The sequence below is a fragment of the Microtus oregoni genome, unplaced genomic scaffold (genome assembly GCF_018167655.1).
Source record: "Microtus oregoni isolate MIOR12 unplaced genomic scaffold, Mior012 000027F_ref0000203, whole genome shotgun sequence".
NCBI lineage: Eukaryota > Metazoa > Chordata > Mammalia > Rodentia > Cricetidae > Microtus > Microtus oregoni.
In genome coordinates, this window is record NW_024543086.1 from 20,912,407 (window position 1) to 20,937,943 (window position 25,537).

At 51.5% G+C, this 25,537-nt stretch overlaps 4 protein-coding genes across 6 annotated transcripts; 2 read left to right on the forward strand and 2 right to left on the reverse strand.

Annotated features, from left to right (window-relative positions):
• Positions 1 to 282: 282 nt before the first annotated feature.
• On the forward strand, positions 283 to 2,283 carry Tnfrsf12a (TNF receptor superfamily member 12A). The gene is made up of 4 exons (XM_041676188.1): positions 283 to 440; positions 1,124 to 1,228; positions 1,438 to 1,572; positions 1,665 to 2,283. The coding sequence occupies exons 1-4, from the start codon at positions 347 to 349 to the stop codon at positions 1,718 to 1,720; spliced, it is 390 nt and encodes a 129-aa protein (XP_041532122.1). The 5' UTR covers positions 283 to 346; the 3' UTR covers positions 1,721 to 2,283.
• A 218-nt stretch (positions 2,284 to 2,501) lies between these two features.
• On the reverse strand, positions 2,502 to 3,905 carry Hcfc1r1 (host cell factor C1 regulator 1). The gene is made up of 3 exons (XM_041676189.1): positions 3,665 to 3,905; positions 3,055 to 3,183; positions 2,502 to 2,842 (listed from the first exon to the last, which is right to left on the reverse strand). Exons 1-3 carry the CDS (start codon positions 3,748 to 3,750, stop codon positions 2,707 to 2,709), a joined length of 351 nt encoding a protein of 116 aa, XP_041532123.1. The 5' UTR covers positions 3,751 to 3,905; the 3' UTR covers positions 2,502 to 2,706.
• A 9-nt stretch (positions 3,906 to 3,914) lies between these two features.
• On the forward strand, positions 3,915 to 9,691 carry Thoc6 (THO complex 6). Of its 2 annotated transcripts, XM_041676187.1 has the most exons (14): positions 3,915 to 4,215; positions 6,757 to 6,862; positions 7,342 to 7,457; positions 7,565 to 7,629; positions 7,717 to 7,820; positions 7,912 to 7,949; positions 8,032 to 8,080; positions 8,181 to 8,252; positions 8,341 to 8,443; positions 8,698 to 8,747; positions 8,822 to 8,884; positions 8,965 to 9,075; positions 9,160 to 9,294; positions 9,372 to 9,691. In XM_041676187.1, the coding sequence occupies exons 3-14, from the start codon at positions 7,375 to 7,377 to the stop codon at positions 9,450 to 9,452; spliced, it is 954 nt and encodes a 317-aa protein (XP_041532121.1). In that variant the 5' UTR covers positions 3,915 to 4,215; positions 6,757 to 6,862; positions 7,342 to 7,374; the 3' UTR covers positions 9,453 to 9,691. The 2 variants fall into 2 exon arrangements, with proteins under 2 accessions (XP_041532121.1, XP_041532120.1); XM_041676186.1 differs by lacking the exon at positions 6,757 to 6,862 and having other exon boundaries at positions 3,916 to 4,215.
• A 27-nt stretch (positions 9,692 to 9,718) lies between these two features.
• Bicdl2 (BICD family like cargo adaptor 2) lies at positions 9,719 to 17,640 on the reverse strand. 2 transcript variants are annotated; one of them, XM_041676191.1, is made up of 10 exons: positions 17,579 to 17,640; positions 16,029 to 16,323; positions 12,683 to 12,898; positions 12,440 to 12,556; positions 12,217 to 12,363; positions 11,333 to 11,524; positions 11,068 to 11,217; positions 10,626 to 10,756; positions 10,287 to 10,407; positions 9,719 to 10,189 (listed from the first exon to the last, which is right to left on the reverse strand). In XM_041676191.1, exons 2-10 carry the CDS (start codon positions 16,308 to 16,310, stop codon positions 10,028 to 10,030), a joined length of 1,518 nt encoding a protein of 505 aa, XP_041532125.1. In that variant the 5' UTR covers positions 16,311 to 16,323; positions 17,579 to 17,640; the 3' UTR covers positions 9,719 to 10,027. The 2 variants fall into 2 exon arrangements, with proteins under 2 accessions (XP_041532125.1, XP_041532124.1); XM_041676190.1 differs by having other exon boundaries at positions 11,053 to 11,217.
• Positions 17,641 to 25,537: the final 7,897 nt, after the last annotated feature.

The window sequence follows — 25,537 nt, forward strand, 5'->3', positions numbered from 1 at the left end:
CACCCCAGAATTGAAAAATAATAGATAATTTCTTTTTACTTATTTTTTTTTTTTTGTAATTGTCTTATAGCTGATTTTCCCCGCTCCACACCCTTGGGACTAAGGCTCGCAGAGGGAGGGTCAGGGTAAACGTCTTCGCGACGTCCTAGACACTCGAAGGGACTGAGTTGAATGAATGGCTCGTTAGGGGACTGCTTGCTCTCGGCACGCAGAGCTCAGAGTGGATGTTGGGGCGGGCAAAGGCAAGGGCTCCGCCCCGGAAGGCGGGGGCGGGGCGGGGCCCCAGCCCTGAGTCTTGGCCCTCGGATAGTGGGAACAGACTGCTGTTGCAGCGGGACCGGCAATCATGGCTCCGGGTTGGCCTTGGCCTCTGCCGCAGATCCTCGTGTTGGGACTCGGGTTGGTTCTGATACGCGCCGCGGCCGGGGAACAAGCACCAGGTATGCTTGGCTCAGAGGATGGTGAACCTCGGACTTTGGGGTGGTCAGGAATGGAATTTGAGTGCCTGGAGATCTGAGTGGAACCGGGTAGACATGGGGTTCTGGGATCCATGGTCTTTAGGCAGTGTGTTTCAAGTGGGGAAGATCTCAATCCACTCCAATCTTTATCCACAATCCAAGTCTCAGTTCCGCTGCCTGTTCAATCAGGTGCGGGGTCTTCTGTCTCAAAAGTTCGAGCCAGAGTAGAGAGGGAAGGACGTTTGTTTTGTGAAGTGGGCATGCCCTCACCCTGGTCTGTGATGGAATCTGACCAGTCCCGATAGCTAAGAATCATGAAGGGGTACTGGGGTCTTTGCCCTCTATACCATGTGGGGGTGCCCCTTCCATCCGGTGACTTCAATGCCCAGTTATGCGGGAGGAGGGACTGGGGTCGGGCCCAGTGCCCAGGAGTGAGTCACACTGGCGGTGGGGGGAGGATATCACCCCCCCCCCCCAGTCGCGCGCTACCGGACCCCCTCCCGCACTGCCGTGTCTTGGTCAGGCGGTGCGGTCACCTGTGAGGAATGCGGGGGTGTGGGGGGGGGCGATGGTGACTCACGTTATTTGAGCCGACTGACCCTGACCTCAGCCCCCAGAATAGCCGCGCCCAGCCGCCAGCTTCTGACTTGCAGCCCCCTCCCCAGGCACCGCCCCATGCTCTAGCGGCAGCTCCTGGAGCGCGGATCTCGACAAGTGTATGGACTGCGCTTCGTGTCCATCGCGACCGCACAGCGACTTCTGCTTGGGATGTGAGTGGGGGCGGGGCCGGTGGCAAGCGGATCCTAGAAGTGGGTAGAGGGTTGCTGGGGCGTCGAAAAGGATCTCGGAAGTCAGGGAAGACTGACGGGGAAGGGGCTTCTATTAGGTTGGGGAACACTGTGTGGGGCAAAGCTTGAGACTCCCTTGAGGGCGGACTGGCTTCCCAAGGGCAAGATCTGATTTGAGTCTTGGCCACTAGGCGCAGCGGCACCTCCCGCTCCCTTCAGGCTGCTCTGGCCCATTCTGGGAGGCGCTCTTAGTCTGGCCTTGGTTTTGGCGCTGCTTTCTGGTTTCCTGGTCTGGAGACGGTGCCGACGGAGAGAAAAGTTTACTAGTAAGTGACCTTTCCACCCTCACTCCTCCCACCTCCCCCATCACTTCCCTAAATGCCCCCAAATCATGACAACCCCACTTCTTATCTTCCAGCCCCTATAGAGGAGACTGGTGGAGAGGGCTGCCCAGGTGTGGCACTGATCCAGTGAGGAGCACTCGCGCTGGGTCCCACTCATCGTCCGTTCATTCATTCTGGAGCCAGTCTGGCCTTCCAGACACAACCCGAGCCAGACTCTTCCAACCACAAGGGGGTGGGGTGAGGTGATTCACCTCCAAAGACTGGGCTTAGGGCTCAGGGGAGTCTTCCAAGGTGTCTAGATTGCCCTGTCTCTGGTTCCAGGGCAGAGAGCTGTAAGCTGGGTCACAAAGCGACACAATACTAAGGAACTGCAGCATTTGCACAAGGGGGTCTTTTGCTCTCCCCAAGTCCTGGAGGCCTGACTGACTTGAGGGACAGACACACTAGGTCCCACCCACTCCGATGGGCTAAAATTCAACTAACACTGAGTTTCAGCCCTGGAAGTGGGTCAGATTTAAGGACCTGTTCTTAACACTAAGGAGGCTGGCCCTCTGGGAGGGCTGGCCCTAACACAAACACACACATAACCCATCCCCTAAAGTGGGGGGGATATTTATTTTGGGGATAAAGTTTGGTGGGGAGGAAGAATTTATTAATAAAAGAATCTTTTAACTTTAAATGGTTTGGAATATGGCCTGATCCCTAGCTTGACTCCCCAGAACTGGAGGAAGGGAGGGAGTCAGTCGGCCACTTCGGGGGCGGGGGGTGAGGCTCTGACTCACACATTCTCAATGCCTGGAGCCCGGCCTGCCAGGACCTGGCTTGCCCTCACCGTTTTCCAGGGAAGATTTTGAGGAGGAAACCCCAGCATCCAGCACTCCACCCTCCACAAAGGCTGTTGAGAAACCTTCAACTGCTCAGAAATCTTTATTCTCTAATAGGGTGACACTTTCCCCTTCCCAAGCTGCTGCCCCTCCCATTCAGGGTTTCTCTGAGTTCAGTATCATCTATCCTGTTACAGGGGGAAGGACCTCTTCTTTCTGGGGGGGTCGGGGTGGGTTTTGCTGGTCTTTGTTGTCTGGGAACAAGGTGGGGAGGGACATTGGCCGCCAGCACTTAGAGCTCCATGATGTCCCCAGCTGGGGATGTAGGGTAGAAGGGACTGGGGGTATCCCCCAGCCTCAGTAGCCTGAGGGCCTCAGGGATCAGGCTCCCAGGATAGCGCCACAGAAGCAGCTCTGGGCAAGAGCTCCTGAAAGAAGAAAAAAAGACAGTGAAACTATGGGGCAGAGGCTGGCCTGGCAGAGCCACCTCCTACCAGGTCCAGGTCCCCTGGAGCCAAAGATGGAAAACAGCACAGAAGTTGGCTAGAAGCTAAAAATAGCGGGATGAGGCAGGGTATGAGGAGGGGCCCTGACGACTGCACGGGATCCTCTAGAAGGCCCCGCAAGGGGAGGTGCCTACCTGAGTGGTGGCAGGACCTGGGGGAAAGTCACAGGGGGGCTGCAGTAGGGGTGGTCATTATGTAGGCTGAGTCGAGAGAAGTGGGTGGCCATGTTCTCCTCGGAAAGAAACTGCTTGTGCAAGGGCTCCCTGGGGGAAAGACCAGAGAGGAACAGAAGCAGGGATGTTGAGGGTGGAGGCAAACTGATGAGGAGGGCCAAAGGTGACATCTCAGGGGACCCATCTGCCCCCAAACTTAAAGCTCCTTCTCCAGGGGTCTCCGTGCTCATGGGCACAGCTCCAAGGAGAGGGGAGCCGGGAAACCGAGCCAGGTGTAGCCCACTCTCTTGGCCCCTTCCCGATGATCTGCCCTCCTGAGCCTGCAAAGTAAGCCAGGATTCCAGAATCAGTCTGGTCTGTGTGGCCTAAGCCACCTTCCTTTCCCAGGCCGTCATCCACCAGGCTACCTCGGAAATTCTGACCGTGGCTTCCCAGCTCCAACACAAGCTCGAGCACCACGGTTTCCTGCACCACCTCGCCTCACTTCCCAGGATCACCCTCTCCGGCCCTGGGTCCCCAGCCAAAGCTCTTGCCCTCCGTTAGTCCGGCCACCCAGGGACTGCTTACGCACCTGGCGTCCAGGCCGCGAGCCACCCCAGTGGTGGCCCGTGGGTCCCGACTTGGGGGGCCTCGCTCCAGGGGCTGTTGTAGGATCATTACGTTTCAGGGTCCCGCAGATAGAGGGGTGGGATCCAGGCGGCAGAGGCGGAGCCTGTGAGGGCGTGGTACAGCGCGAGGGGCGGGGCCACCGGCGTGCGCACCGGAAACGTACGACGCAGGCGTAGAAGGCGAGCAGCGCGAGGTTAGAAGGCGGGACGGGCTGGCGGGATGGGGGAGGGGACTCGGCTTAGCTGGACAGTCCCGGACGTTATTTAGCGTAAGGGTGCTTCGCGGAGCTCTCCCAGGTTTCGGTGGTTCGAGACCATACGGGCCTGCCGCCTTAGTTGTTGAACGGCAGGCAGTGCCAGGTCCTGGGGCGCAACGAGAAGAGCCACTCTCAGGCACGTAGGGATTCGAAAGGTTCTGTCGAGCGTCGAGAGGTTGTGTCGCGCGTAGAGCCCTCTGGGAGTTGTAGTTCTGAAGATGGAGCACGCCGCACCGTCCCCGGTGCCTCTGGGTCAGGTGAGTGGAGTGTGCGCACAGTGCCTTCTGGGGTTTGTAGTCTTGCCCTCACCGCTTAGCCAAGGAATGCTGCAGGATGCCCAGTGTAGGTAGGTGGTTTGTGGAACTCGGACTCTGACCCCCAAAATAGTGATCTCCGATCTTTGGAATCTAGTAGGGTGAGTCATAGGGATTAGATGTCAGTACATTTTACACTTTACAAAAAAATTTACACTTTAAAAAAATTTAGCACCATTGGATGTGGTGCCTCACACGTTTAATCCCAGCACTGGGGAGGCAGAGGCAGGCAGATTTCTGAGTTAGGAATTAACCTGCTGCACAGCGAGTTCCCGGTTATCCAGGGCTACATAGTGAGACCCTGTCTTAAAAGAAAAAGTTCATCATTCATGAGCCTTTTTTTTTTTTTAAACCCAGGGCCTTGGGCATGGTAAGAACATGCTCCATTGTTTAAACTCCAGCTTATTGTTTGTGAGATAGTCTTATGTTATCTCCAGCGTTCTTTGAACTTTGCTATATAATGGAGAAAGATCTTGTTCCTCCCGCCTTTATCTCCCGAGTCTTATAGGCTATTGGGTGTGCCATAATGCCCAATATATACAATGCTGGTGCTCAAACACGGGACTTTGGGTAAGAATGGGCTTTAGCGATTGGAGAGATAGGAGAGGACCCAAGTTTGGTTCCCAGCACTCAAGTTCCAAAGCTTGTAATTGCTTATAACTCCAGCTCCAGGGGATTTGAGTCCTCTGGCCTCTGTGGACGCCTGTACTTTCTTGCACACACTCCCATCACACACGTATACACATAATTATTTTAGTCTTTAAAGAGAGCACGAACTGGGGGTGGCAGTGCATCCCTTTAATCCCAGCACTTGGGAGGCAGAGAGAGGCAGATGGATTTCTTGAGTTCATGGCCAGCCTGGCTGGTCTACAGAGTGAGTTTCAGGACAGCCAGGGCTACACAGAGAAGCCCTGTTCCCCCCACACACACCCAAAACAAAAACAAAGAGAGAGAGAGCATGGTCTACCAATTGAGTAGTTACCTTCAGCTTCAAGGGCCACTTTATCTTTTTCTTTTGGAAAACAAAGTTTCACGAAGTACATCGGGCTGGCCTGGAACTCAGAGATCTGCCTGCCTCTTCCTCTCAAGTGCTGGGATTAAAGGCGTGCACCACCACACTAGGCCCACTTATTTTCTTGTAAGATTTATTCATTGTTTTATGTCTATACGTGTTTTGCCTACATGTTGTATGTGTGCTATGTGTGCTTATGGTATTCTCAGAGGCCAGAAGAGGCATCACAAGGGGCCGGAGAGACGGCCAAGTGGTTAAAAGCACTTGCTGCTCTTCCAGAGGTACCAAGTTCAGTTCCCAGCACCCATATAGGAGTGGGTTTACAAATGCCTGTAATCCAGTAGGCCAGCTTGATCTACATAGTGAGTTCTAGGAAAAAGAGGATGCATGGGATAATAGGTAATTTAGTGTGAACTTATTCACACTAATAATAATAATAATAATAAAAGTGAGTAATAAATTGTGAGCTATTATGGGCAATTTACATTAGTATAATTTCTTGTATATTGATACAAGTTCAAATTATATTTGTTATTTCTGTTTACAATATTTGTACACCTATGCAAAGTTATTTTGTCATATTGTATGCATGCATGTTTCTACCTCTAAGACATTTTGTATATTGATACAATTTTAGGATATATTTATCATATTGCATTATATATTTCTACCTCTGATCAAGATATTTATACATTGATACAATGTTTACATTTTGATGTCATTGTCCTGTTTTACTGCACAGTTGTTTAAAGATTGTTTAATATTCTGATATGAAGTCTTAATCTTTAAGTTATATAGGTATTAATTATTATAGGTCAATAGTCATTCATATTTGTTAGTCAGATTAATTAGGCTCTTTAGATACAGAGAGATTGTATTCTGCATAGAAAGGTAACCTTCAGTCATTTCAAAGTTCTGTAGAACATGGCATCTAAATAACTTAGGATTCTGTTGATGTGAGACAGGATTGCTTCCACAGCAAGGGGGCTTTTTATGAGACCCTTTCTGGGGGTTGGAGAGATGGCTCAGCAGTTACGAGCATTAGTCAATTTTCCAGAGGACCCAGGTTCAAGTCCCAGCACCCTCATGGCAGCTCACAACTGTCTGTAGCTCCAGTTCCAGAGGATTGAATACCCTTATACAGACATACATGCAGGCAAAACACCAACGTACATAAAAGTAAATAATTAAAAAAAAAAGGGGGCGATGGTGGCCCACACCTTTAATCCCAGCACTCGGGAGGCAGAGGCTGGTGGATCTCTGTGAGTTTGAGGCTAGCCTGGTCTATAAGGGAACCTTTCTGGGGGAGGGGTGACGTCAGATCTGCTGGAACTAGAGTTCCAGATGGTTGTGATCTGCCAGTGGGTTCTGGGGGCGGTCCTCTGCAGTAGTGCACACTTACCTGCTGAGTCATCTCCCAGACACATCCCCCCACACCGTTTTTTAAAGATTTACTATTTTTATTCACTTAGTTTTTTGAGACAGGGCCGACATATTTCAGGCTGGCCTGGAGTTTGTCATGGAGTAGAGGAAGTCCTCCTGCCTGCACCTCCTCAGTGTTGGGAGCACAGGCCACAGGTGTGTGCTTGCTTTATGCAGTGTGCAGGGCTGGGGAGTGAGCCTAAGGCTTGGTGCATGCTAATCAAGTGCTCTCACAACTCAATTACACCCTCAGATGTGTGTGTGTATGGGAGACTATCTCATGTAGCCCAAGTTACCCTTGAATTCACTATATATATAGCTGAGGATAATCTTGAATTACCCTCCTACCTGCACCTGACAAGTGCTGGGATCACTGTTGTGCACTACCCCATTTTACAAAGCTCTTATATTCCCTAGTTTACCTCGTTATAACAGACTTCCCTGTTAGGTCAGCTGACAGGAGAGTCTTGGTGCTCGCTCTAAGTCCTGAGCACTGTGCCTCAGTTCTCTCTTTTGCACTGTCCTGGACCCGCTGTTGTATGGGGTGCTACCTATGGTTGTGACTGAGAAGGGCTGGAGTCTGTAGGATGAGGCCCCAGCATCCCAGACTCTCCTCATCTGCCCTCTTCCCACAGGCTGAGGTCTTTCAGGCCCTGCAGCGACTGCACATGACCATCTACTCCCAGAGTGTCTCACCCTGTGGGAAGTTCCTGGCAGCTGGCAACAATTATGGGCAGATTGCCATCTTCAGGTACCCCTTCCCCGATTCCCACCACACCTGAGCCTGAGCACTGGTGCCTTCTGGGATTAATGCTCCCTGCTTGACTCTTGGCTCCTCCCTCCCCACTTTTCTTTCAGTTTGTCTGCTGCCTTGAGTTCAGAGGCCAAAGAAGAAAGCAAAAAACCCATGGTGACCTTCCACGGTGGGTATAGCTGTTGAGTGGGGTTCAGGAGACCTCAGGATAGAGATGGGGACATAGGGCTCATTAACATTTTCTGTGTCTCTTTAGCCCACGATGGGCCTGTCTATAGCATGGTCTCCACGGATCGGCATCTCCTTAGTGCTGGCGATGGGGAAGTGAAGGGCTGGCTTTGGGCGGAAATCCTCAAGAAGGTGAGGAGTCTAGAGCCTGGGGACAGGCTGGGCTTCCCCACCTGGAGAGGTTTGGGGCTCATTCAGTGTTTCCTCCTATGTTTCTCTGAAGGGCTGTAAGGAACTGTGGCATCGTCAGCCACCATACAGGTGAGTGGGGACCATGTTGGCAGAGGGCATGTGAAGTCAGACACTACCTGTGTGATTCTGACGCTTTTCCTCCTCCACCTAGGACCAGCCTGGAAGTACCTGAAATCAACGCCTTGCTGCTTGTCCCCAAGGTCTGAGTTCTTTGTGACCATTCTAGGCCAAACATTGCTCCTCTACACTTTCTCTGCCCTGTCGGACACTGACCTTCCGTTCTCTCCTGCTTCCCCACAGGAGAATTCACTGATTCTAGCCGGGGGAGATTGCCAGCTGCACACTATGGACCTGGAAACTGGGACCTTCACAGTGAGTGAGGGTCTGCAGCCAGGGCAGGTCGGGGCCAAACTTTGTATGCTTCCTGGGTCTCCCTCTGAGCCTTCCCTTTTCCCTGCAGCGGGCCCTTCGGGGCCACACAGACTACATCCACTGCCTGGCACTGAGGGACCGCAGCCCTGAGGTGCTGTCTGGTGGTGAGGATGGAGCTGTGCGGCTTTGGGGTAAGGAAACGTCCAATTAGTAAGAAAGTAAGCAGTGGTGGCACACACCTTTAACCCCAGCACTTGGGAGGCAGAGGCAGGAGCACCTCTGAGTTAGAGGCCAGCCTAGTGTACAGAGTGAGTTCCAGGTCAGCCAGGGCTATGTAGAGACTCTGTCTCCAAAATAATAAATAAATAGATAAAAATAAAAAAGGATAAGTGGAGTTGGGGCGTTGTGGCTCATCAAGAGTCCTGGTGGTTTTATTTCCACACAGATCTCCGTATAGCCAAAGAGGTTCAGACCATTGAAGTCTATAAGCATGAGGTGAGGAGAGACCCACGCCCTTGTTTCCTTAATTCTCCATCCTCCGGTGTCTTCACCTCCTCTCTCCTTCCCAGGAGTGCTCGAGGCCCCACAATGGACGCTGGATTGGATGTTTGGCTACTGACTCAGACTGGATGGTGAGCTGGGCAGTGTGGGGTTGAGTGGCCACTAAAGTCCATGACTCACAATGACTGGGGCCTGCTACCTTTCTGCCTAGGTCTGTGGAGGCGGCCCAGCCCTCACCCTCTGGCACCTCAGGTCTTCCACGCCTACCACTGTCTTTCCCATTCGGGCACCGCAGAAGCATGTCACCTTCTACCAGGACCTGGTGAGACCCTCTGTCTTGATTCTGTCACCCTGTGCAGTGCCCCTGCTTAGACCTGACCCCTGAACTCCTCTTTGTCTTCCACAGATCCTGTCTGCTGGCCAGGGCTCTTGTGTCAACCACTGGCAGCTGAGTGGGGAGCTTAAGGCCCAGGTGCCTGCTTCTTCCCCAGGGCTGCTCAGCCTAAGCCTCAACCAGCAGCCAGCAGCCCCAGAGTGCAAGGTGGGTCTTGGAACGGATGTGGGAATCTCAAGGGGCCTATGGGATGGGTGGGTCAGCCATGTCTTCCTGGCTTTTAGGTCCTGACTGCTTCAGGCAACAGCTGTCGAGTGGATGTCTTCACCAACCTGGGCTACCGCGCCTTCTCCATGTCCTTCTGACATCAGGATCCTCCGTCTCAGGAGCTGGAGTTCACTGTTTGTGTTTTGGGATGGGGGTTGTCTTATGTTAGCCCAGGCTGGCCTGGAACTCACTTTGTGGCTCAGCTTGGTCTCAGACCTTGAGCACTCCTATCCATTGAGGAAGTGCTGAGATTTGGGCCCGCGAACCACTGCGCTAAGCTTTTTTTTTTTTTCTGTCAAAATAAAGTTTTAGGCTTTTCTTGTTTGCATTTTCTACCCAAGAATGGAGACCAAGTAAGTGTAGTGATGTATATATTACTCTGACTTATCCTTACATATCAATGCCCATCCCCAACCCTGTCACACAGATAGGGCAGGAGCTGAAGCTTAGAAAAGATAGACCTATATAGATTTCGGAAAATAAACAGCTCTGCCCTGCCACCCCTGGGCCTCCTGCCCCAAAGCTGGCCCTGCTCCCGAAGTGCCTCTGTCCACCTCTTGGGGGAAGGAAGACAATGGCCTTACTTGGAAGTTATTCAGGCCCAGTGGTTCCATTGGCTGTTAAGAGGAAAGTGAGCCCGAGGGCCAGAAAAGGTAGCCCTGCCGCCCAGCCCTCAGGTCCTTCGGAAGAGGTTGCTTAGAAAGCCTCCATTCTGCCCTGATCCCAGGCGCAATGAAAAGCCAGTCTTCGTGCGTCTTCGAGCTGCAGCAGCCTCACTGAGCTCCTTCTGGCGCTGGGAGCGCACCTGCTGTCCAATCACCACCTGCATATCGTCCTGCAGGAGGCGGAGCAGGGTGGGTATGTGTTAGAGTAGGGGTGGGGTCAGGTCAGGATGCTGGTCCACCAGTCCTACTCGGGCCCCGCCCTCTCACCTGCCAAGCCTCAAGCTCCTGCGTCAGCGCCACCTTCTGGCGGATGGCTCGCAGCAGTTCCCGGGACAAAGAGTCCCGCTCTAGCGAGACACGATTGAGCTCCAGGGACAGCTTCAGGGCCCTAGGAGTGGAAGGGGTAGAGAATGTGGTCCGAGAGCACTGGGTATTCTCAGACCTGGTGAAAGTCGCGCGGGGGCGGTACTAACACCAAAATTAAGGAAGGCTGAAGCTTCTGAGTTAAAATGGAAGTTCAACTCTTGTCAGGGCGGTGGAAATCGGGCCCAGAAAGGACCAGAGAACAAGCCCTGCTGAGGCAGTGGGTGAGATTGCTAGACTCACTTGTTCACTGCTTCGTCCCGGTCAGCGAGCGCACAGCTCAGGGCTTCCTTGGGATTGTCATGCGTCCTCAGCTCCTTCTGTCGCTGCAGCTCATCCCGTAGGGTCTGTAGCTCTGTGCGGTGCAGGACGATCTGCAGGCCAGGAAAGAAGGTAGAGTGGTACATGAATGAGCCTTGTAGGACAACGGTGCCCTCCCGACCTGTGCGTGCTCCATAAACACCGCAGGCAACTAAGTCTGCCTCAGACTGGTACGGGGGCAGGGTAAGCTTTCAACAGGAGGGATGAAGGGAGACGTTTAGGGAGTGGAGCCCAGAAGGCTTCCTGGAGGTACAGGCCAGCTCAGGAAGCAACTACAGGTTCACTGAGGAGTGGACTAGAGAGTGGAGATGAGAAGGAACTGAACATCGTGGGCCTTTGCATCCAGTACCATGCCTTCTCCAACCTCATCCTGCAGCCTGGCCACTTCCGCCTCCTTCTGCTCCAGAATCTCCACTGGGCTCAGGGATGCTCTCTTCTTGGGGGGTTCCAAGCTCTCTTCCTGGATTGAAGGCTGGGGACTGGATGCCTTTTGTATCTCCGGGGACAAGATAATCTATAGGCCAAAGGAATTAATCAGTACTGCATGGAACTTCTGGGAAAAGGGGGGCAGAGTCTGCACCCCTCATTGGTTATTCTAACCAATACGAGGCTGGTAAGCTGAAACTCACTTGGGCTCCTTCACACTCATTGACATTCTGGTCTTGGTCGCTGTCAAGACTGTGGGCAAGCTCGGTCTGCAGGGAGGCACCCGACACTTCGGCGTCCTGGAGTCGCGACTCCTCCTCCAGCTCTGAGACCCGCCGCTGCAACCTCCGCAGTGTGCTCAGCGCCTCGCCAGCCTCGAAGCGAGCGCGTTCCAGCTGCAGATCACACAGATCAGTCAGCATCAAACCTGCGCTCTGCGGTGGGCCCGCAGGGGGCGCCCGAGGGCCGAGCAATGCCAGGGCAGCACCCCGGTGAACTAGACCTGTCCCCTCTCCTGAATCACAGAACAACCTGGAATACACCTCCCCTCTGCAGGCACCAATTTCCTTACCTATAAAGCAGGGAGTGCCTGGCATCATCCTCTGCCCCAGGCCTGGCCCCATCAGGTCATCAGGTCCCCTCCCCTGCAGCCTTTACTCTAATTCACTAATTGCTTTGATCAAGCGTTTATTGATCTCTCCAGAGTCTCACCCTACCAGTCCTTTGAGGTTTACAATGCCACCCCATCTCTCAAGTGGGGGAACTGATTAGGGTGGGGCTGAGAAGCCAAACTATCTGAACTCACGCTGCCCTCCCTTCTTACTCTTTCTCGTCAAGTCCACAGCCCCAGACCAGGCATTTCTGTCCTGAACTCTGACCTCAGACCTCTTCCTGGCCTTCCATCTGCCAGGCTCTGATGCACTTTAAGAGTGCATTTCCCTTGCTCAATACTCTTTCTTGGTTCTCATTTGTCTTTGAGGTCTGGCTTGCTTCTGCTCTTGGTCATTTAACTGATCACATCTCCCAGAAAGTCCTGAGGCATCGTCAAGGGCCTAGCTGGCCACCCCCATTCCACCCCTTTGATCACCTCTAGTTTGTGCTCTTTCCTCTCTCGACGAAGCAGCAGCAGCTCCTCGTGGGTGGTCTGTAGTCTGCTTTGGCCTTTGTCCACTTCTTCACGAAGGCCTCGGATCTGGGTCTCCAGGTCCTGCCGGCGATCCTGCAGCATCTGGTTCTGGGGACAGATGTCAGAGTTGAGGCAGAGGTGGGGGGCTGTCTGGCTAGTCTCAGAGAGCTGCAGCTGCTACTACCTCCGCCTGCAGACTCTCCAGCCGAGTTCTCAGCTCTGCCCCTGCCAGGGTTTGAGTCTGACACTGTCCGCGAAGGGTGTCCAGCTCCCGCTGCAGTTCCTGCTCCGTCCTGGAGGCCTGAGGAGGGGAAACTGACAATGGAGCCATCCGATGGTCTGGGTTCAAGACCAACCCAGCCTGCCCACTGACTTGTCCCCTACTGAGGACATCAGGTCCCACCTCTCCAGGTCAGGGTCATTCTACCTGGGCCAGCTGCTGGCTGAGTCTGAGGTTTTGCTCGCTGAGTTCACTGAGGGCCCTTGCCCGTTCTCGGCCACTGTCCTGCTGCTCTGACCGCTGTTCCCCAAGCTGGGCCCGCAGGGCTTCCACGTCTCCCTCCAGCTCCACAGCTCTGGCCTCCCACTCAGCACCGCGGGCTGCCAGTCCGCGGCGGAGCTCATGATTCTCCTGCTGCAGCCTCTGTAGGGGAGGGGAAGGACAGGAAGTCACCTGAATTGGCACAAACTCAGAGTCCAGGATGGAGGGAGGATCACCCCGATCGAAAGAGGCCAGTCTGTCTAGGACAGACAAGAAAGCAAAAAAGGGGAGTCGGTAAGAGTAAATGACACCGAGAGAGCTAGAAAGAAGGTTCCAGGCCAGACAGGGGTGGGAGTCACAACTCTGATGCCCACTCACCTCCTGCTGCCGCCTGGGTTTCTGGACCCGAAGTCGTAAGCGGCGTTTTTGGCGCCTGAGCCTGGTAGAATTTAAGCCCCGGCCCATGGCCTCCCACTTTCGCCGTCTCCAAGAACTTCTGTAGGCCGACTTGGCCCAGCCCCTCTGCCCGGCTCCCCTCTCATTAATACTGGGCTGTCCCACCCAGAGCCCCACCCCTCTATCTGCCCTCCTCCAAACCTGTTGGACCAGCGCACGGGGTGTGGGGGGGGGCGCGGGGGCGAGGGGTGGCACTGTCTCCGGACCTTCAAAGCAGGAAGGCACGGGATGGGCCAGGTGACTCTGACTACAGTTACAATTATTAGCAGATGTTCCAGCCAGGTGTTTAGCTGGTTCTGTCTGTATTACTTAATTTCACCCACTAGAGGGAGCATCAACATCCTTAGACGAGGAAACAGTCAGAAGCTAGTTGTGCAGGCAACCTAGGTAGTCAAACTCTTACTCAATATTGCTAGAGCAACAAAGCCCTGGGCGGCTTTGGGATCCAATTTTCCTGCCCGGTGCTTAGCTTTGCTACTGTTATGTGGTTTTAATAAGTCTTTTTAAAAACTCTTTTTTAAATTGATTTATGTATTTTATGTATTATGAATGCTCTATTTGCGATGCTTGCATGACAGAAGAGGGCACCAGATCTCATTACAGATGGTTGTGAGCCACCATGTGGTTGCTGGGAATTGAACTCAGGACTTCCGTAAGAGCAGTCAGTGCTCTTAACCACTGAGTCATCTCTCCAGCCCCTCAACAAGTCTTTTTAATATCTGCAAGTTCCTTTAACATCTTCAAACCCTTTGTCCATTGATCCCTACTGTCATACATCAGCCCTATTTTTTAAAAAAATATTTATTTATTTATTATTTATACAATATTCTGAGCCATCTCTCCAGCCCCCATCAGCCCTATTCAATATTTCCTGCGCTCCTCTTTTTTTTTTAATATTTATTTATGATGTATACAATATTCTGTCTGTGTATATGCCTGCAGGCCAGAAGGGGGCACCAGACCCCATTACAGATGGTTGTGAGCCACCATGTGGTTGCCGGGAATTGAACTCAGGACCTTTGGAAGAGCAGGCAATGCTCTTAACCTCTGAGCCATCTCTCCAGCCCTCCTGTGCTCCTCTTAATCTAGGGTCTGGCTATTAAGAGTTGAGGGAGGGGCTGGGATTAAAGGTGTGTGCCACCACACCCGGTCTGCTTGCACTTTTTCTGTTCACTGTTACCCAAATCACAGAGTCTGGAACACCTGGGGCCAATGTGGGGCTGTTGTAGAGCTTGAGGCAGAGACGTGGGGGCTGCCACCTGCTGGAGCTAGAGAGAGAAGGAAAGATGGGCTGGGGAATTCAGAACCTGGCTTACAGGTGTGCACAGAGTCCTGAGCACCCTTTCTATGCAAATGCTGGTAGGTGGCCTGGTGGAAAGGGTGGGGGCAGTTGTCTACCAAGGTCAGCTTGGGGCAGGAATCCAGGCCCACAACGGGGGTATATGAAGATGCTTACAACTACAGATGTGAGCCCCAGGGTGAGAGTGGCTGACAGAGTGAGACCCCATCCTACAACCCAGGAATGGACAAGAATGAAAAGAATATACATGGGGGCATTTAGCAGGGTGAAGGCTGGGAGCGGTCCCAGAGTCTGAGTTCACGGTGGATGGCTGATGAGCTAGCCTTTAGATTTAGAGGGTCAACAGCTTGCCCAGGGCCACACAGCCAGACAGGGATCTTGTCTGTCCTTTAATTATTTATGTCATTGAGACAGGGTCTCACTATATAGTTCTGTATAGCCTGGGACTTACGGAGACCAGCTTGGCTTCACTGATACCTGCCTGTCCCTGCCTCATGGGTGCTGGGATTAAAGCTGTGTGCCATTACATTAACCCCGAGATTACTTATTTATTGCTGTGCTGGGTACCAAACCCAAGGCCTTGTACGTGTTAAAAAAAAAAAAAAAAAAAAAAAAAAAAAAAAAAAAAAAAAAACCTTCACTACAGAATTATACCTCCAGTCTAATTTCTTTTTTTAGGGTCTCATGTAGTCATGTAGTCCAGGTTGGATTTTAACAGGATGGCCTTGAACCCTTCTGAACTTCCTGCTTCCACTTCCCAAGGGCTAGTTTACAGGCCCCACCATAACTGAATTTATGTGTTGCTGGGGACCAAACTCAGGGCTTTGTGTTTACTTGGCAAGAATTCTACCAACTTACCTCAACCCCAGTCTACTTTCTTTTCTTTCTAGTTTTGAGACAGGATTTCTGTGTGTAACAGCTCTGGCTGTCCTGGAACTCCCTTTGTAGATCAGACTGGTCTTGAACTCACAGAGATCTGCCTGCCTCTGCCTCCCCAGTGCTGGGATTAAAGGCGTGCATCACCACTATCCAGATCCACTTTTCTTTTTAAAATGAATGTGTGCATTGTGTGCTTGCTTTTTCTTTCTTTTCTTCTTTTTTCCTTTCCTTTCTTTCTCTTTTTCTTTTTTTTCTTTTTTTAGACAGGGTCTCACTATGCAGAATAGAACAGGCTGCCACAGAGATCTGTCTGCCTCTGCCTTCCAAATGCTGGGATTAAAAGCATGTGTCACCACGCCTGGTTCTTTTTCTCTTCGGACAGAAGCCTTTCTCAGCCTCTAGAGTGCTGGGACTACAGGCTGGCACTGTCCTGGTTTCCCTGCTCAGATCGGTTTGAGCCACCATGTGGTTGCTGGGAATTGAACTCAGGACCTTTGGAAGAGCAGTCGGTGCTCTTAACCTCTGAGCTATCTCTCCAGTCCCCTCAGATTGGTCTGAGAGGCATCACTCTGCCCTTTTATTCTCCCCATGCGCTGGCTCTTCTCCCTGTCCACTCCAGCCCTGCCCACCCTCCGTCTGCTGCAGAGGCCAGCTTACTTCTTCACGCTCCAAGTGCTGAGTGTTTAGTGTTTCTAGCTGCTTCCGAAGCTCCTCATTGCGTTCCAGAAGCATCTTGCCGAGTTCAGCAGCCAACAGCAGGTCCTTCTCTTTCTGTTGCAGCTGTAGGGCCAGGTCCTCTGGTTCCTCTGGCCCTGGGCCCCCTCCCAGGAAGGAGTCTCGGCGCTCCAGCACGAAGGGGAAGAATCCTTCATCACCACTAGGAGACGCACCCCCTGAGAGCAGCCCAGAAGAGAAGCTTGGCCCACCAGGGGAGTCCATGGTAAGTGAGCATCTGTGGAGACAGTTTGTTGTGGATCCTGCCACCCTGCAGCAGCCCCGGGACTGGGCCCCTGGTGGCAAACACCTAAGCCTCCCAATCTTGCAGCCAGGGCCTCCCTGAACCAACAAAGGTTAATGACCCGTGATGGCTGCTCAACTCCGTTAATGACCTCAGGGTAAACTGAGGCAGGAAGCAGCATGAAATCAACCATCTTGCCTTCAGACTCCTACCTTCTGCCTTTACCACATGGTCATTGCCTTCAGGAAGCTTTTGCTCCTGCACCCTGGTGCTACAAGTTACTCTCTGACATTTCCTGCTCCTCTTCCCAGTCCCTCATTTCCTGGGCACTACCTAGAATTCAGGTTCACACAGACTCAGCTACACGAAGAAAACAGCTCCTTCTCCTAAGAGCACAGGGCTCTCTCACCATTAGGAACCCAGGTGTGCCTTGACGCTTTAGCCACAGGGATCCAACTCCTGACCCTTCCAGAATCTCGAGCCCTTTGCCTTCCTATATCCTGGTTCTACTTTCTCAGGACCCAGGTGTTTTAGACTTGATCAGCTTTGTCAGTCTTGATGGCCATCGTGTCCCTCTCTCCTGAATTCCCAGTGGAGTCTCTTAGGTCTTTATTTTAAGCAAGACCCAGGATTTCCTGCCTCTACCCCTCCTGATTTAGGAGCCCTCATCCCCAGACCCCCAATTTCCCTGGGCCTTGGCGCTGACCCAGCGTAGGGCGAGGTAACTGGTTGTGCCAGCCAAGCACACCGCCGCCGCCACTTCGGGTTTCTGTTTACTTCCCGGCCCGCCCCTGGGGATGGGAGCCCGGTGCTCTACGAGGACCGCCCAGGGACAGGGGCTCAGGGGCTCAGGAGGAAAGGCCTGACACCCTGGCTTCTTCATGCCGATCTCTGGGAGGGTACCCGCTCCCGCTCCTGATTTACCCCAGAGCTTATGCACACCTGTGCCCCTCCTCTCGACAGGTGTCAGGTACAGCTGGGCCCGAAAGTCCCAGGTGTTACAGAAGTCCCTACAGTCCAGCTGTGCCAGACCCAGACCCAGGGTCCCCCGCAGTGGGGACTCTGCTTTGGGTACCCAGTGCCTGCCCACCACTCTCTTTGCTGCTGGTGTTCTGGCTTCCCGGAGCTTTGTCCAGAGTCCCTAGAGGCCATTCCTGCGCTCCCTCCCTCATCCTGCCCGGACGACCGGTCTTCCCCAACCATGCCAAAAGTCTGGTTGTCCCGCCCTCTGCGCCCCCTAGGCTCTCACCTGTCGCCACCGGGCTCCCTCCGAAGTTCCCCTGATCCCCGACGTCCTCTTCCGGAGGCGGCGCCAGGTGCAGGTTTGCACAGGTGAGGGGGCGGTGCCGCGGGAGGGGCGGGGACGCCCCCTGGTGGTGGGAATGGCCAAGACCTTGTCAAAGGAAAGTCACCTCCATCCTCTTAAAGGTCCATCTTGCTTCTACTGGGAACAGTGATTGAACATTTACTACGTGCAGATCATAGGCTGATCATAGAAGTCAGCTTCTTACTCTTCATGCTTGCATTTGAGATAGAGAATTATTAATAAGAATAACCCTGTAAGCCTCCCACTAAAAAAGCTCTTTTATTGAAATTGCTTACCTTTGTGACATCCTAAAGAAGCAACAGCTACTGACGGTCTGTTTTATAGAGGTGCAAGCTGAGGTTCAGGGAAACCACCGGCTTTGTTTGGAGCACAAGTTGGTAATAACTTAGTTACTTCTCTATTGCTGCGATAAAGCATCATGACCAAGGCAACTTATAGAAGAAAGCATTTAATTTGGGGGCTCCTGGCTCCAGAGGTTGAGAGTCCATGATCATCATGGCAAAAAACATGACAGCAGGCAGACAGGCATGGTGTTGGAGCAGTAGCAGAGAGTTTACCTCTGTTATAAGGGCAGAGAGAGAGAGAGAGAGAGAGAGAGAGAGAGAGAGAGAGGAGAGACTGTATCTGGTATGGGCTTTGAAATCTCAAGCCCACCCCAATGGCACCAACAAGATTACCCCTCCTAACCCTTCCCAAACAGTTCCACGTACTGAGGACAAAGCATTCCAATGTGTGAGTCTATGGGAGCTATTTTAATTCACACCACCACAATTATGAACAGTGACGTGTGACATTAGCATCTTTTTGGATGGCGGTGGCAGAGTCTCGTGTATCACAGGATGGCCTCAAACTCACTAAAGAGTAGAGAATGACTTGAGCTGCAGGTGTTTCTGGCTCCGCCTCCTGGGTGCTAGGTTGGCAGGCGTGAGGCCTGCACCACCACACACTCACTGTATGCTGTGCTGGGGTTTGAACCCAGGGCCTAGCGTGCGCTAGGTAATTACTCTACCTACTGACTATAGCCCCAGCCCTAGCAACTCATTCTTTCCTAAGTTTCATGCTTCATACAAGGCACTGATGTCTGGGCACCTAGGATGATTTGCCTCTGAGCACACCTGAGTCCATATGGCTCCAAATATGGGGGTCTCAGTTCTTTCATTCTGCAGAGTTGGGCCCCATGCTCCAGCAAGGCCAGCAGCCATGCATGGAGGGATAGGACCCCAAGCAGGTGATGTAGGACCAGCCCACAAAGTTCCTCAGCCTTGACTCCGTGGTTTCTCATAATTCTCTTCAGACACCATGGCCTTCTGAGGAGACACACAAGACAGAAATTCCAGACCACATAAAGAGGACAAACAGAACTGAGTAGTGGTGATGCATGCCTTTAATCCCAGCACTCAGGAAATAGGCAGGTGGCTCCCCCACCCCGTGTGTGTGTGTGTGTGTGTGTGTGTGTGTGTTGAAACTCTAGCTTATGGGGAAAGGGACAAGGGACACAAGGACTACTTGAAGAGGTAGTTCAGGGGCTGGCACTCCTGGGTGCTGGGAATGAGACAGGCTTACTACCAGCATAGAGTATGTGGGACACAAGTCTTTGGAAAGGAACTAGAGATTGAAAACTGCCCGACCTTCTTTCAAGAATGTCATTTGCCGCCGGGCGGTGGTGGCGCACGCCTTTAATCCCAGCACTCGGGAGGCAGAGGCAGGTGGATTTCTGTGAGTTCGAGGCCAGCCTGGTCTACAAGAGCTAGTTCTAGGACAGGCTCTAAAGCCACAGAGAAACCCTGTCTCAGAAAACAAAAAACAAAACAACAACAACAAAAGAATTTTGTCATTTGTGGCCCCCTCCCCAGCACCTGTATGAGCAAACTGATGGGCGTTGGAGAGCTGAGGACAATGCGCCCTCTCCTTGGTCGGGCCATCTGACCCCTTTGAAAATCAAGCAAAGTGTCCAGGTAGTGGTGGCTCAGGCCTTTAGTCCCAGCCCTCAGGAGGCAGAGGCAGGAGGATCTCTGTGAATTCAAGGCCAGCCTGGTCTACAGAACAATCAGGACTTCATAGAGAAAAAAACAAACAAACAAAAATCCAAAATACCAAGAACAAAAGGAAAGAAAGAAAGAAAGAAAGAAAGACAGAAAGAAAGAAAGAGAAAAGGAAAAAGGAAACCAATGGCCAGTCACTTGGACCCGAGCCAGCACACCATGCTTAGTCCACCTTGGCAGGGCCCTCCAATCAGGCAGGTGCTGAGTTCATCTGGACGTGATGAAACTCTGGGAGGTCCACAGCACACCCAAGACGTGGGAGGGGTGTAGACCTATAAACTGGAAACAAACCAATAAAACAACAGAGCAAAGGAGCTTGGTTCCTGGGTGCTGACATCACGTGGCTTCAGTTCTAATTCCAGTTTGGCTATTGGCCAGCAGTGTGTGTGCCTGTGCCATTCAGATGACCTCTGTTTCCTTATCTGTAAGGAGGGGCAGCGGCAGCTCCTGGCTGGCCGGAGTGTGAAGAGTCCATGAGAGGGACAACTGCGCTTGGTGACTCACCCGTGTGTTCCATAGCTTTCCACCCCCAGGACAAACCAATGAAGTCATCCCTGTCCTAGGTGAGGAACCCAGATGTGAGGGGTAAAGCCGATTGTTTGTGGGTACAGACCCTCGCCCCAGATTGTCTAGCACCGGCTAGAATGGAGTCTTTCTATGTCACCAGCACTGGCTGTGAACACCTAATCATCCTGCTTCTGTCTCCAGAACAGCAGGGGTTTGGAAATTTGTATCTAGTTCCCAGCTCTGCACCTAGCTGTAAGCCACCCTACACCTGGAGACGTCCAGTCCCGTCTCCTTTTCACTACTTATGTGGAGGACGATGGGCAGTAGGGACAGTGTTCCCAGGGAGGCCCTGGAGAAGCTGGATATGAGGAACCATTCAACAGCCCTCCTGTGCTCTTCAATGGGGCTCCCAAGCCAGCCAGGCATCCAGAGGCCCGTGCCCAGCTTCCACACCTATTCCCATCTCCTCTCCATCTAACTAGCCCCTAGTGAGCCATGGCTAGGAGTGGAGGGAGGGAGTCTCCTTCTTGGGGAAGCCTTCCCAGATGTTACAGTACCTTGACCTAGTTGTGCTGGGCATCTAGAGTCCAGGGGAACAACCCTAGAGTCCTCCCTTCTCTTCCACACAGGCAACAGAGCAGGAAGGGCTTGGTTCCAAACCACAGTGTCTCCGGGCTTTTATGCCATGTATGAAGTCTATGAACAATAGGCGTATGTGGGGAGGACTTAAAAGCTTTGTATGAAATATTTCATACTGAGCACACTGTTAATTTATTTTTTTAAATTATATAGAAGCTTTCAGAATGTCAAGAAAATAGCTGCAATGTTTTTAGCAACTACAGAGTAGCATTTAGCACTATAGTGATGTCATATAGGCTATAGCAAAACTAGATTAAAGACATGCTGTTCCTATATACAGCTAGTTTATTCTGTGGGTCAACAAGAACTGCTTCAGAGCCTGCATGTGGGAGGCCAAGGCTGGAGAATGGTGATCTTGAGTCCAGCCTGAGATACAAGGCAAGACGCTGGCTCAAAACCCAAAACAAACAACCTTCTGAAGCCTTGCATCTCATTTTCTTCCTTAGAAAAAAGGAATTATGCCAGGTGGTGGTGGCACACGCCTTTAATCCCAGCACTCGGGAGGCAGAGACAGGAGGACCTCTGTGAGTCTGAGGCCAGCCTGGTCTACTAGAGCTAAAAGAAAGAAAGTGGGAGGGGAGAGGAAGAAAGAAAGATAGAGAAAGAGGGGAAGAAAGAGAGATGAAGAAAGAAAGAGAAGAAGAAAGAAAGGAAGGAAGGGAGGGAGGAGAGTGGATTATATTTCCAGGCGTAGGGGTCCATGCCTATAATTTGAATACTCAGGTACCTGAACTTAGGCCAGCTCGACATATGTACGAAGTTACAGACCATCCTGGACTACAAGCAGGAGACTCAATCTCAAAACACTGAGCAAGGGAAAATAGTTTGCTGTGTTTGGGATGGGAGAGATGCTCTATAGACAAGGAGAAAATTCTCCTGGAACCAAGGCGTCCTTCATCTTCTTCGTTATTCTCTTGCTCTTTGATCCTTTGCCCCCCCTTCTAATTTTCTATTCCAGGTTATTTAACTCAATGTACAATAATATTCTTTTCCAGTATTCTCTTCAGTTTAGCAGGGTTTTGTTTTGGTTTATTTGTTTTTTCAGTACCAGAGATTGGATCCAGGGTCTCACAAATAGTGGGCAAGTGCCCTTGACTTAAAAAAAAAAAAAGTCTTGACTATTGGGCTACTATTGCCAGCACCGTTTTTAAAAAAGCATTTTTGGGGGCTGGAGAGATGAAGCACTGACTGCTCTTCCAGAGGACCCGAGCTCAATTCCCAGCACCCACATGGCAGCTTACAACTGTCTGTAACTCCAGTTGTCAGGGGATCCAACACCTCACACAGAAATACATGCAGACAAAAACACCAATGTATATAAATTACAAATAAATAAATTATTTTTAAAAAAATCATTTTGAGCTGGGTGGTGATGGCACATGCCTTTAATCCCAGCATGTGAGATGTGTGGATCTCTGTGAGTTTGAGGCCAGCCTGGTCTACAGAGTGAGTTCCAGGTCAGGCTTTAGAGCTACAGAGAAACTTTGTCTAGAACAACTGGTGTGGGACAATGGTCTGTATTCTGTCAATTATATTTTAAATAAATGCTGATTGGTCAGTAGCCAGGCAGGACAACCAGATAGGAGGTAGAGGCAGGTCAATGAGAACAGGAGAATTCTGGGAAGAAGGAAGTCCTAGTCTGCAGTTCTGTCTCAGCCACAGACGAAGCAAGATGTGATTACCCCACTTAATAAGGTACTGAGCCATGTGGCTAACACAGATAAGAATAATGGGCTAATATAAGTTGTAATAGTTAATAAGAAGCCTGAGATACTGGGCCAATCAGTTTATAACTAATGTAGACTTCTGTGTGATTTCTTTGGGACTTAACGACTTCAGGGACCAGGTGGGACAGAAACCCCAACAACAAACAACAATAACAAAGTGTTTTGAGCCTGGGCTTGGTAGCAGATACCTGCAGAGGCAGGCAGATCTCTGAGTTTGAGATCAGCCTGGACCACAAATTGAGTTCCAGGACAGCCAGAGCTGTTACACAGGAAAATTCTGTGTTGGAATGGTTGAGTATTTTGAGGAATTCCAGAAGTTGGCAGGCAGGTCTCTGGGAGTTTGAGACCAGCCTGGTCTACATAGTGAGTTTCAGTACAGCCAGAATTATGAAGTGAGCCCCTGTCTCAAAACAAAAACAAAAGGGCATGGAAGAAGAAGAAGAAACTTTGCTTTTGGTCTGCTTGTCCCCACGCTCCATGGCAGGTTCATCTATCCTGTTGCTGAGGCATGCCTTCACCAATATGAGAACCGACTTCTGGATTCCAGTGTAGACTGCAGACCAGCAGCTCTCCAGGAATATTCCAGGTCTTCAGTGCCAGACCGGGACGGCTGAGACATTCAGTATCTCCCAGACCTGTCCACTGTGAGACAGCCATTGCTGGACTACACAGACCACACCCAACACAGCTGCTAACCCAGTCCATCTTCAGCTCCTTTCGACTTGGGATAATTCCATCCAAAATGGGTCTAAGTTCAAAGTACGAGGTGGGTAGGCGCTTGTGATGCAATTATCGCCTAGTTTTTCCATCATTCTCCGTGTGCCTCCATGGGCACAGGGCCACCTCCTCAGGAAGAGTATGAAGACATTAGCTCTTGAGTCCCTTGGATGTCATGTACCTGCTGTCACCTGCTGTGAGAGGGATGCCATGGGGCAGCACTGCCAGCTCTGGGTGAGGGAGACCTGGAATTTTGAAGACCATTCGGAGCCTAGAATAGGGACCTGTACCCAAGGTTAGGTCCTCGGTCACTCCCTTGGTAGTCAAAGCTGGGCCACCACTATGAGGACATCTAGAACTTGGGTAAGGGGCATCTTGCTGAATCCTGTGGTTTCCTGACTTGGGCCTTTTGGGGACACAAACCCAGAGAGCTTCCTGAAGCAGGAGGAAGAGCCCCTGGCTCGGTTCCTACACCTGCAATGCAGAAGTAGGCACAAGCATCTCCGGAAAGTGGAACCCTCCAGCATATCTACCCAGAGCCCACCCTCCAGCTCTTCAGCCCTCTGTTCTCCAGGGAGCAAGCACTGGAGTCTGGGAAACCCTGCGTTGGTGATTTAGAATAATGTCCCTTGCCTGCTCCAGGCCAACCACCACCTAGGGTAGCCAGAATCTTGTTGCCGGCTAACCCCACCCCAGTAACAGTGAATCCCCAGCTTCCTCCTCCCCTTCCTTTGGTGACCAGGATCTAAGAGTTTTCTAGGTGCTTCATTGGATGGTCCTTTGAAGGCAGGTGGCCTTACCTAAGCCCCCCGCCTCTTCACATATCATGGAAGGCTCCTGCCTTTTGACATGCTACACATCTTTATCTAAATAAAATATCCCCAAATCAGGAAACAAATATTTGGAGACAGGTACTCACTATGTAGCCCAGGTTGGCTCCAAATCCTGATCCTCCTGCCTCAACCTCCCAAGTACTAGGATTACAGGCTCACAACCATCAGACTTAGCTTCTCCTCTGGGTTTTGGGTGATATTCAAAACAGAAAGAAGCCAAGGGAGGCCAGGTGTGATGGCTTTTGTTGTAATTCCAGCACTCTGACGCAAGGGGATTGCTGGGAGTCTGACACCAGCCTGGGCTATAGAGTGAGTTCCAAGCCAACCTGGACTACCTTATGAAATCTTGTCTCTTAACTGAAAAACGAAACAAAACAGGGCTGGGGAGATGGCTCAGCGGTTAAGAGCACTGACTGTTCTTCCTGAGGTCCTAAGTTCAATTCCCAGAAACCACATGGTGGCTCACAACCATCTGTAATGAGATCTAGTGTCCCTTTCTGGCGAGTAGGCATATGTGCAGACCGAACACTATATACATAATAAATAAAAATAAAAAAATGTTAAAAAACAAAACAAATAAAACAAAACAAAAAACCACTGGGGATATAGCTCAGTGCTTAAAACGCTCGCCTAACATTCGAGGCTCTAAATACAATTCCTAATACCACATAAACCAGGCATGGCGCAGCCTGTGATCCCAGCACTCGGGGAGAAGTAGGAGGAGGATCAGCTGTTCAGAGTCATGCCTGGGCTACATGAGCGCCTGATCAGAAGAAAAGAGAAAGGAAGAAAGCCACTGTGGGCCATTCAGGTTCTTTTTCATTTCCCATTTAGGTGGAATACAGGTTTCCATTTCTTTTTCATAAGGGCCTTTTTCAGTTCTGGTAGGTCATCAAAAGTTTTCTTTCTCTTTTACAGATATAATATATAATACTCTTATAATACTTACAATACTCTGAGAAAGCCCTGTGTGTAGTACCACATCCCGAAGTCTTAACACATGGGAGGTAGCGTCAGGAGCATCGGGGGTTCGAGAGCAGCTTCAGCAATATGAGTTCAAGGGGTGGGGGAGACATAGAGCGGGGAGAAAGAGCACTGTGATCTCTGGTTACTTTTTTCCTTCCCCAGGAAAACGCGTATCAGCACTGCCTGTGATGGCCGCCGTTTCTGCTCTGCCAAGTGTTCCTTGCCTGTGTCTTTCTCAGAGGCACCCCTAAGGCCTGCTTACCCTCCATGGCCCTCAGCACTCACTGTAGAGTGTGCATGTGTGCCTGAGTGCATGTATGTGCACCACAAGTGTGCAGGAGCCCATAGAGGTCAGAACAGAAACCCAGCTCTGCTCAACTTGCTGCTTTTTTTTTTTTTTAAATATTGTTTTCAAGGTCTGGTGAGATGGCTCCACACCCACCATTAAGT